This window comes from Lytechinus pictus, chromosome 11 (assembly GCF_037042905.1).
Source record: "Lytechinus pictus isolate F3 Inbred chromosome 11, Lp3.0, whole genome shotgun sequence".
NCBI classification, from domain to species: Eukaryota; Metazoa; Echinodermata; class Echinoidea; order Temnopleuroida; family Toxopneustidae; genus Lytechinus; species Lytechinus pictus.
Window position 1 is genome coordinate 6,129,889 of NC_087255.1, and position 11,919 is coordinate 6,141,807.

The 11,919-nt window shown below is 39.4% G+C and overlaps 1 protein-coding gene across 1 annotated transcript in view; it reads left to right on the forward strand.

The window, feature by feature from the left end:
- The window catches only part of LOC129271340 (protein patched homolog 1-like), a 33,461-nt gene that overhangs the window by 18,358 nt on the left and 3,184 nt on the right, over positions 1 to 11,919 (forward strand). The window contains exons 11-21 of the mRNA XM_064106512.1: positions 2,843 to 2,968; positions 3,515 to 3,633; positions 4,204 to 4,639; positions 5,053 to 5,365; positions 5,950 to 6,095; positions 6,372 to 6,546; positions 7,223 to 7,503; positions 7,954 to 8,091; positions 8,887 to 9,029; positions 10,731 to 10,830; positions 11,608 to 11,841. Coding sequence (XP_063962582.1) covers positions 2,843 to 2,968; positions 3,515 to 3,633; positions 4,204 to 4,639; positions 5,053 to 5,365; positions 5,950 to 6,095; positions 6,372 to 6,546; positions 7,223 to 7,503; positions 7,954 to 8,091; positions 8,887 to 9,029; positions 10,731 to 10,830; positions 11,608 to 11,841 — 2,211 coding nt within the window. The remainder of the gene's footprint in view (positions 1 to 2,842; positions 2,969 to 3,514; positions 3,634 to 4,203; positions 4,640 to 5,052; positions 5,366 to 5,949; positions 6,096 to 6,371; positions 6,547 to 7,222; positions 7,504 to 7,953; positions 8,092 to 8,886; positions 9,030 to 10,730; positions 10,831 to 11,607; positions 11,842 to 11,919) is intronic.

Below are 11,919 nucleotides of genomic sequence, written 5' to 3' on the forward strand. Positions count from 1 at the left end.
GGGGCGGGGGGCTGGGGTAAGGATTCTGTTTTCGCAAAATCGAGTTGGTTGGCAGTAAACCAGGAATCATACGGTAGATCTAGGTATGACATGATTAGGTCGACTTTCAAGTAAACTTGATAGCGACTTACACCAGGGAGATATTGATGTGTCGCTGAGGTCGGAGGTCACTCTAAAGGGTTCAGAGGTCACATGGTGTCAGATGTTTAGAATACTTGCATGTTTCGAATTTACAAATAACTTTGGGTTTAATTGCCTGATACTTGGGAGGCAGGTGAATTAGGGGGACTCTCACGCAGTGTGAGGTCGAAGGTCACATGCAGGGGTGAAAGGTCAAAGGGGGATAATAGATGGGTACTGCTTGAGAAGATTTAGAGGTGGCTTTGGATTGGAGAGCAAGAGGTAGATCCCCCGGGACTGCCGTTATTGGTTTTAATTTCAAGTTAATGTTGGGGTTACTCAGTATTCTAGCATTTTCAGCCATAAAGCAGTAGCAGGCAAGGGACATGGCTTATGTTCATTTGATTATATTTAGGATATGGTTGAGTCCGACTCCGAGCACATTGTTGCAGTTTTCATGGTTTTTACGAGGGGGAAGAAATTAGAGATGGGGGAAATGATGTCTGAAATCAAGATTGACAGATTATGAAAGAGATGAGGAAATTGCAGATGAAATGTGGCCCATTTCCAGGGGAGGGAGGCCGGGTAGGCAGTGGAAAGGAAATTGGGAGAATGGGGATCCAAAGTAGAGTTGATGGAAGAGATGTTCACACAAAGTGCTGCTAACTTCAAATTAATTATTTATCCTTCAAGTTCATCTCATAGTTTTATGAAATATTATCATTATTGCCCTTTTGATAGAAATATGAGGGACTTGTATTGTGGACATTAGACCAATCAGTCTATTTGGTGCAGCTGCAAGAAACTTTTTTTTTTAAATTTCAACCCGAACTGCCAGTCTAAAAATCAAGCACTAGTTCTTTGATTCAATGCAAATTTGCAATGAATTGCAACTCATCTTACTTGCAATTCTCCGTTATGCTTGGTTTAAGGACTTTGCTTGAATTTAAATTTCTTACAATGCCACATATATATATGTCTAATAAAATTAATTGCGAGCCCAAAATGTCACAACTTTATTTTTACACTGTGTTTCTTGTGTTCATTCGGCTTAGTTCTTTTAATGGTGAAGAAAGCTATAAAATTCTTATGCTCACTTCTATTTTTGATAGTCAATCGTGCTAATTTCTTGAATATGTTTCAGTACAGTATTTGCGTTAAACATTTATTTCACTTGTAACCACTCCGTTGAACAACAGAATTAGACCAGAATGGAACTTAAACACAGGTTCATTTGCCTTTGTGAAATGGAAGGGGGGGGGGCGGGGAGGGGTTGGAGCGCTTGTCTTCAATAAAGTCCTTCCTCAGAACGTCCCCTCTGATGTCTTGATTGACGTTATAACTATTAGTCTAGACATTGGTTATATACACTGCCCTGGTTTGGAATACCTCACTTTGCTAAAGCTTTATGATTTTTAAAAATCCCTTCTGCAACTTTCTTAAGATAATATCTTTAGCTCATACGCTGGAGGGTGTCAAGTCTTTGAGTTAAAGCAGGCAGATTATTTAAAGTTACTTTTTCTGTAAAGTGTGAAGATGATAATACGCTGGATGATGTTTTGATTGAATGATTGATGGAGTTATTCAGGTATTATAAAAGAAGTTAAAGAGAAGATTAAGTATCCTCTTCAAATTAATACTGCTATGCGAAAATATTAAACTTGCCAATTTCGAGAACAAAGCTTATCAATTAAAGGCTTTGAATCATTGTCTGAAAATAGTAAAAACGGATTCTTGGTCATGTTTTTTGTGAAAATGTATTCAAGAACCTCAAGTTGGCAATGTTTAAGCAACAATTTCTGCTTTTGACATAGGGGGTAGTTTGACAAACATGGAGGCCAAATTTACGATTTGTTTATCTCCTCCTGCCCGTGGACCCATCTAAAAGCTGAAAGATTGTTCTGTTTATATCTGCGGTATGTCTGAAGATAAATATTTGCACCACTGATGCTAGGATTCCTGACTCTAGGTAGTTTTCACCCCCGAACCTTTCCCATCACTGCCTTAAGTCGTGGGATGTGATTGTGAAGGAAGTGAGAAAGGGTTCGAGGGTTACTATCACACGGGTGAGATAGTGACGTGTCAATTTATACCTAAACGAGAATGATTTGAAAATTTGTAGGTTTATAAAGCAGACAAATCAATTCACATCCTGTTCTATTAGGTCTTCCTTTTTTTTTGCTATTCCGCTGCCAGTTTACCCTTGACGTTTGGTCTTGAAATGCTGTTAAGGAACGTTAGGCCTGCTATGACACTGAGTCGTTGAAATAATTTTCTGAGTTCATGCCAAATAATGATAGTAATTATATATAACGGTCCTCTCCACTCCTTGTATTTGGAACCATATTTATTTCTCTTGCTTCACCTGTCCTTTCATTCTTTTTTTTTTGGTTCCTCTCTTTTTTTCCTTACTCTCTTTTTTGCTTGCTTTCCCCCATTCTTTCCTCAATTTTTACTACCTTTAAAAAAATTCTTTTTAATTTTTTCTTTATAATTTTCCTCCTTTTTATCTCATCGTTTCCTGTCCTCTGCCTTTCTTATCCCCGTATTGTAATTTCAATCCATCTTCTTTTTTCGTGAAATTATTTTAAGTAGGTCCTATACTAAGTAGGCCTATACATCGTCTCCTTAATTTGAAATGAGAGATTGGCCAATATTGTGATTAATTTGAGATTTTATTCATCCATTTTTCTCCTTTTCTTTTCATTGTCTTTCTTTTCAGCATAAAACTGGTGAGATCCTGCGACGAGCAGGAGTCAGTATAATCCTGACGTCAGTCAATAATATCTGTGCCTTTATGGCAGCAGCCATCATTCCAATCCCAGCGCTTAGATCACTTGCCTTCCAAGTAAGTCCTTCTAGCTCTCATCTAGCCTTTAGTCAATGTCCTTTTAGCTCTCATCATGATATTTATAAAAATAGTTTGCAACAATTTGAAGAAACCTCGTATAGGTCTGAAAATAGCTTTGAATTTTGGTATTGAAAGAAACTGTATAGTTTGGTGACTCTTGTGCATTTGATTAATTCTGTAGAGATAGTGTGATAATTGAATCTTAGATACATATGTATTCAATTTAATTCATGCTCTGCTTACTGCAGCTGTAGTACATGTAATCATTAAATAGATGGTACTCAATCGCAGTAGCTTCTTAATTTTCTCCTATACAAAAACTAAGAAGAAAATTCTTTAAATGTACATTTTTTATTTTGCACTTATTATGTATTATGTTTGTTATAAGGTTTATTGTATTCATAGGCCTAAATTTATATATTTTTCACTTCATAAGCAATATCTACATGCAGGAAGCAGCAGGTAATTGATCAGTTAATTTCAAGGACTTCTTTTTTTGCAGCTTGTCATAATAACTCTTTTCTTTGAAATTTTATTTTTCAGCTTGTCATAGTATTGACCTTTAACCTCCTGGTCATGCTGCTAATTTTCCCAGCAATCCTTGCCCTGGATGCAGAAAGGAGAGAAGAAAAGAGGATAGACCTCCTTTGCTGTGTCCAAAGGTATCAAAGAGGGCACTATTTATATACCTTTTTTCCCTATATATCTACTTCTTTGGCTTTAACGTTTCCCAGAGTTTTGGTAACACAAGTTCAGTAATGAATCTACAAGCTTTTTTATGAATAATTGCCAAAAGGGATCAATTTGATAAATCATAGCGAAAAATCTTTTTCTGAGCTTTTTGTTAGTGGCCCTGATCATATTGCGACAGGGTCGATTGTTATTTCTGACATGGACTGAAACTGCTTTAATGCAATATTTATCTTTAGAATATGTTTCATTGAATAAACTAAATTACATATAAAACAATACCGATCCCGTAGGAAGAATAAGAAAATATGGCTACTGATTTTAAGTATATCAAGTTGATGTCTATTTTACTATGAGAATTTATATCACAAGAATTTACAAATGGTAATTTCTTTAAAAAATCTGTTTGCTTTAAAAGTTGGGTGAACACATGAGGAGGCAGACAAGGTAGACTTTATTTAATAAACCATAATTAGGTTTTATAATCCTTGTAAAAATGTTGATGTTGAGTTCGTCTTGATCTACCTTATCTTCGATTGCAGTCAACAAGCACACAGAGTTATAAGGGTGCAGCCTCGGCCCCTCTGTGGTGGTTCGGACCCCTACAGGGAGTCGCCTCTTCCGAATCGCTACTCAAGGAAATCTCCTCGACGCTCATCTCCTAACAGGACCACAGACGTCACCCTCCATTCCACTGTCCAGACCATCACGCATGCACCCACCGACGGGTACAGCGGTCAGTGCGTCACCGAGGTCATACCCACTGCTTCTACCACCACCGATAGGACCACGCCCCTTCCTCCGTACGACTCGGCCCCACCCAGCACGGCGGCGTCGGTAGCATCGATGAGAACGTTGCTCAAAGCGCAGAAGATGTCGTTTGGGGACTGTCTGAAGAAGTTACGGTTCTGGAGGTGGAATTTCTCAGAGTTTGCTCGAGATTGCTACGCTCCTTTCCTCCAGCAAACGTTTGTCAAGGTGAGAACTGCCATTGAGCTAATTATTGGTCGACTTGCAAAGATTGTCTTGTATTTGTTTGGTTTTTCTCCCCAAGGAACAAATTTAAACTTCCTTTATTTTTTGTTTCGAATCTTATGAATATTTTTTTGAAGAACAAGTGATTAAACTTTGGTTTATTGACCACCTTTGTACTAAGAGCACTGGTTCTGAAACAAAGTCAAGTATTTTATATTTCCTTGGTATTTGTGCAAGCATCCTGCTGAGTTGCCTTTGAACCATGACTTGGCACGAGGTAACCAGGCTTTGTGTAAAATATGCAGTATGCAGGATTAGGCTGCAGTGGGATCGTGACACAGGGAGTTGGTGGATGAGCAGAAGTAATGGAACTTGGCTTGTCTGATTATATCTTTACTCTACTATATCTTTACTAGGTGACAGTTATAGTCCTCTTCACGTGTCTCCTCGGTGTCAGCATCTACGGCGTCCTGATCATGGAAGATGGCTTGGAGATCACCGACGTCGTACCCCGCGGCACCAGGGAGGAGGAGTTCCTCACTGTCCAGAGCCAGTACTTCAGCTTCTACAACATGTACGCCGTGACCCAAGAGGACTTTGACTACGCCTCTCGGCAGAAGCAGCTGTACGCCTTCCACAACGCCTTCTCTGCCATCCCGGAGATCATCAGAGAAGCCGATGGTAGTCTACCAACCTTCTGGCTCCAGACGTTCAGGGACTGGCTCTTAGGTGAGGAACAAGGAACTCCTATAACTCATTTTGAGTTTAATATGATAATATGAGGATGCACCGAATATAGTAAAGTTGAGGGATGGGTGAGGGTGATCTCTGTGAGTGCAAGGTAAATCCAGCCACCCCCCTAGCCTGGGACTAAACTGGATTTAAAACCTGGGAAACTGACTGACTGACATTTTGATGTTATCACAAGAGAGGCAGCATTATGCCTCTTCTTCTTAAGATGGCACCAAAGTGATGTTTTCTCTCCAGCCTCACTTCAGATGGTTGGTACAATGGTGCTCTTTGTGAAATGATATAAAAGATCTTATGTCACCAAACCAACTTTGACCCTCACATTTAAAACACCAACTGATCTTGAACTTTCTGTTGAATATTAAGACTATAGAGAATTATCTCTTTCTGAAATCATATTGATTGATTTCATTCCCCCTACATTGCCCATTTCCAAGCCCGTTGCTATAGACAGCCCATTTCCATCTCGAACCAGGTGATCCATTTCCAAATGCTATAGGAATTACACATTTCAGTAGTCGACTGGTTATTCATGCTTGTTTTTTTTTTGCTAATTCCATCAGAAATGCAAGAGGCTTTTGACCTGGAGAAGCAGAGGTACAGCATCAAGACAGACCGATGGTACTCCAATGCAACGGACAAGGGTGTGATAGCCTACAAGATGATCCTTCAGACCGGCATTCCGGAATCTCCTGCAGATATCAACAGGGTAAGTTCCTTCCTACATGTAGCAGAAGTCCCAACCATTCTGAAATGGGAGGAAATAAGAATACTGTATTCACGATCTTCCTAAATATGGTACCCAGTTGTTTGATTTCTTGTGCTCCTCTCTATTATGCCCATAAACTTATCGAAGATTATGCATCTTAACTGTTCCTTGGAAATACCACACGATTTCAGCTATCAAGATTTATCGATATACCTTGTGATTCATACATCACCTAGTTAAACCCCTTGCTCTTGTTCTTCCTTCTCACCTCTCTAGTATCATACTGGTAGATTGGTGGATGAGAACGGTGTCATCTACGCCAATGGTTTCTACAACTACCTGACGGTGTGGTACAACTATGATACCATCTCCTACACTGCATCCTACGGCAATCTGCATCCTGCTCCGCCCTCCTGGACACCAGTCGGCAAGGCTGATCTCGATGTCACAAGTAAGTCCTCAAATATGACATGCCAGCCATCACACGAAAGTAGAATTCCTACTAATCCAAGATATATATTTTTTGGCAATAGAAGATATCTTTTTGTTTCCATAAGTGTGCCCACTCTAGATGATTTTCCTTGATGTGAAATGGTCAGGGAGATGTCTTCTACTGCTCTTCTTGTGAAGATCATGCGCTGTTGCAGATGGGGTCAATGTTGTTTCGGCAATTGGCCAATTCCATGAAATGATCAACCTTTTTGTACATCTGACCCACATGTCCATTTTTCATTTCGTAATCTGCTCAAGCCATGATTATTTTGGGAGCTTTACACATTTGATGTAAACTAGTGAGCTGAGACAAGTCATTTCAATAAGGTCCCACATCTAGGGCATTGGATACACCCGAAAATAGACATGTTTTTTTTTGCCATAGATTGCACCTTTTTGTTTCTAAAATTGACCATTATAGATGGTTTTCCTCAACGAGAAATGATTAGGGAGATATCTTCTGCTGTTCTTGTGAAGATTATGCGTTCTTCTGGTTGGGATCAATGTCTTTCAGTTAGGGTCCATGTAATTCAGTATAAACTCTTAGAAATTTGTTCCAGGATATGCTACCCTGAAATGAATAGCTTTGGATCAATGACAATTGAAGCAATACACTTCATTTCTTCTCTTTCCAGTCCCAAAGGCCAACCCACTGAACTACACCCAGCTTCCGTTTTACCTCAACAACCTGAACACGACCCAAAAGGTGGTCAGCGTCATCAAGGCCATTCGCAACATCTCCGACTACTACACGAGCGAGGGCCTGCCAAACTACCCCCTCGGTGTGCCGTTCACCTTCTGGGAACAGTACATCCACCTTCGCTTCTACCTGGCCCTCTCCCTCGTCAGTCTCTTGGGGGCGTCCTTCATCATCGTGGCCCTGATGCTTGTCAACCCCTGGGCATCTCTGATCCTGGTAAGTTAAGGGTTATTCTCTTGGTGTTACTAGTAGTTTTTATGAAATTCCAATGATATTATTAGCATAAATGGTCTTAGGAAATGGAGGGGGTGGGTGTGAATTGACTCTGTGGTGCCATTGTGCTTTTCAAATGAAAATGTGTAAAGTCCCTTATAGAAAAATTCCTGATTTACACAACTTTTATTTACATTACTTTGTACTTCATAATTTTGAAAACACTATTTCCTGCATTATAATTTGCTACAGAAGACATGTTCAAAAGGGATTTTTTTTTGCCGAAATCTTGCCTTCAGTCCTCAATACACTGCTGTTTCAACACTCTACAGAATCAATGTCTCTTCATATATATGTATTTATATCAAAACCTTCAATTTATCACTAGGATCATAAGAATATATTGCTGATTCCATTATTTGAGATGTTTAATGGATGACGTTCTTTTTACAGGTGTTTGTTCTTGGGATGATCACGGTGGAGCTGTTTGGTTTCATGGGATTGATCGGTCTGAAGCTCAGTGCAATACCGGCCGCTACTCTCATTGTATCCGTGGGCATCGGTGTCGAATTCACCCTGCATACTTGTTATGTAAGTGCAGCATTTTCATTGGATCATTCTATAATAATGATAAATAATACATAGGATTTATATACCAGTAGCGTCTTTTCCATTTGTATTAAATGCTCAAGGCCCTTAGAAAATAGCAAAAACAAAAAAGTAAAGAGAACAAGTACAAGAAAAGACACATTACAAATGAGGAAAAATGTCCATCTTCAAACCTAGTACCTGCTGGTGAACAAATGCAAGTTTAGGTTGCCTTAAAGGATGTTGCAGAGTTTGAGTTCTTCAGCTCCTGTGAAGGGAATTCCACAGGGCTGGTCCGGCATGAGCAAAGGCTCGATCGCCCCAGGATTTTTTAGATAGTGGAATATGTAAAAGACTTGATGTAGAAATTCTTGCTGGAACTAGTACCTTCAACTGAAGCAGGGCTAATGATGGTTGCAATATTTATCCACTAGAAAGGCTCTATATACATTCAGCTGTTTATTTTCAGTTACAGCATATTCCAACATAAATCGATTTGTGTCGAAAAGAGGGAATCCCTTGTTATTGTCTGGAGTCTTTTATTGGTATGGTTTATAAATAGGATAAACCGGAAACAAGCAATCTGAAAAGTGTAAGGTGCAGAGGTTTTAAAAATACTGAATTATTAATTGACTTATTGTCTGGTATCTGTGCTCTACTCCAGTTATGCACGTTAGTTTAGATTAGCCATCCAATCACTTATTTCTCAAGACAAGCCTCCAATCACTAATTACTCAAGACAAGAGTAGGCCTATATAATAATTACAAAATATTTCCTTTATTTCTTTGACGTGACAGGCCTTTTTGACAACCATTGGTAACCGAGAAAGGAGGGTCACATTCGCCTTGGAACATACTTTTGCACCAGTGCTAGATGGCGCTGTTTCAACCCTTCTTGGCGTTGTTATGCTGGCTGGAGCAGAGTTTGACTTCATTGTGAGGTAAGAAAGAGTTATTAAGAGGGCATTTAATGTGGAGCAGTCGAAAATATACCATTTAGTATAAGAGTATCCCTTGCTCCAATTACAATTAAAAAGAACCTTTCGTAATTCAAATTATTTCACTTCTCTAAAAACAAACAAGATACAATACATTTAGATCAAATCAATCAAATAAGTATGTATTAAAATTGATTACGGTTTATCCTCAATGGTAAAGCAGCACTCATATTTTTAGTTTGTTGCAGAATTTGAAATCTGACCAGATAATTACCGAAAATTTCCCAGTACCCTTTCCCAAATCTTGCAAAGCTAGGCGATGTTTACAGCAAACTAACTTCATAAACTCAATATAAAATATGCCTTGTGTAAGCCTTGTGTTATTGCCATCTCTGTTCAAGATATAAACCCCTCTTTTTAGTAATAGATTGATCCATTGACCTCTGACCCTCACTGGTGGTCGCTAATGTTTTGACAGCTGTCCAGGGTCCCCACAAAGCTAGCGGAGGCAAACCAGCGAAAGAATTGGGGTTTTGAAATTAGTTGGAAAAGGCCACCCTTTATGAATTCAAGTCTTTAATTTTGTCAATTTATTTCATTAATTAGACAGGTTTTCTTTTAAAGAGAGTAGCGGCATGGCTTTCAAACTTGCCTTTGAGAAGGTGGCGCTATTAGTTACAGTGTCTCAGAAAAAAACATTGTTTGCTTTTATTAGACAAGCAGCTCTGGGAGTGTGTTCTATTGTTCTATATGGCAGTCGGTTTTGGGGTGATTTGTTGCAAAATTGATAATGAAAAAAAAAAGTAGAAAGTTGGGCATGTTACCCTTCAAATCACTACAACCTTTGCTTCGTATTGAAAATGAGAGTGAAGAAAGACAGAGAAAATGGGGCTAAAGCAAAGACAAGTCCAAACCGCACATCTCGGTTTCTTCTATTAGAAATGCGACACCCCTTAATTTGGGTGAAAATTGCTATTGCACCCAGCACGGATGATAACAACCTATCCCCATAGTTTTGTACAACATGATAGAGGAAAGGGGGAAACGGGAGCCGAGCCTTCTAGAGCTTCGGGGAAACTCTGCTCAAGATACCAACAGGGAGAAGGTCGGAAAGGGGATGGAAAAAAGCAGGGATGCTTTGACGGTAATTGGTCTTGGCATATTTGGGTCGGCCCGACACACAAGGCTTCCCTAGTCTTTTCCTAGAGAGACCTAGAGAGGCCGGTAATTGTCAGAAATGTTTGTCCTATTTACCGCGGGACCTTTCCCTTTCTCACTCTTTTGATCTCCTGTACCTAATCTGATGCTGCCTGGTATTTTATTACGTGGAGAGAGCATGCACAGTCCGGGAGGTTCAAAAGGGGGGCGGGGAGTTACCCCCGTACATCATTTTGTTAGGGAGGGTCTATTTCAGGGGGGGGGGGATGTCGTTCTTGTCAAAGTAATTTTACTCTGCTTATAATTCATCTATGTACCTGTCTACCTCAATAAGATGGCATATCTGGACTAGGGGAATATGGAGGGGGGGGGGGGGAATTCGCCCCCTTTTAAACTTTACTTCGTGCATATGTTTCAGGAAAAAATTATGCAATATTTAGGTTGAATGAATTTTAGAAATGGATGTAATAGATGGGAATGTAAGTGAATTATATGATGGTAGAAACAATGTGCTGATTTCAGTCCTTCTGTCTCTCATTTTCGCAGCTACTTCTTTTACGTTTTTCTGGCACTCATCATCCTGGGGGTATTAAATGGATTAGTCTTGTTACCAGTCCTTTTGTCATTGTTTGGACCACATGGTGAGGTAAGTCAAACCAAAAGTTCAGACCTTTTCAGTTTTGAATCTTAAAACCACGTTGTTGGTTATTGTATCATGAATGTATTTCATGCTTGTAGATTGATTAATACTGCTTTTTGTGTATGCTTTCTTCTTATTTATTATTGCTTTCATTAACTCTGATATTATGAAGTTGGTCATTGATGCCCTGTCATTTACATTATTCATGTAAAGCCTCAATATGTCTGGCATGTTAAGGAGATACATTTGGGGAATCATGAGAAATAAGGGTTTTTTTCCTCAGCTTTTTGTTTTACTCAAAGCTGGTATGTACAACTTAATGAACAAAAGAAGACAAGTTGTAAATGTAAACAAGGAGTGCCGGTAACTCCTTGATGTAAATAAGAAAAAAAAAGTGATAAATAGATGAAGAAAAAATATCAGCTCTATTCATTATACATTCATTCCATTCAAATTATTCTATTCAAATTATGAAATTCAATCTTCCAGTAATTGAATTGAGATTTGACTTATTGAGTAATTTTGTACTGAACAACACCTTTGATATCATAATTTGGCAAATTGATGAGTGATATAAATATCTAGAGAGCTAATAGTGATCGTACATAATCATCAATGCAAGCAAATGTGAAAATCAACCTTATGAACAATCTCTCTGTGCTTGTGTAACATATGACTGGTGGGATCGAAAATCACACCAAGTAAACCATGATTCAAATTGAACTGTGAAAAATTCCACGAATGATCTCACCCATGTTGCTTTCATTTCTATTCGCAATACAGGTTCAACCAGTGGCCAATGCCAATCGGCTTCCTTCCCCTACCCCGCCCCCTACTCCCCCCACCGAGCGGGCTACGAGGTTGAGGCACTGTAGGTGGGACAGTGAGCCCCCTGCTGGGTCGTATCCAGCCGCTGTCATCAGGGAAGACGTGTGTAGCAACTCAGAGCACATAGAGATACATCCACCGGAGGTTGTTGTGGAAACCAGTGTTCATCATCCGCATCTCGTAACCGAGGTAAGCGGCATTTGACTTTACTCTGCTTAGTTACCCATGAATTTTTTTGATTTTTTTTGGGGGGGTATCAATATCTTG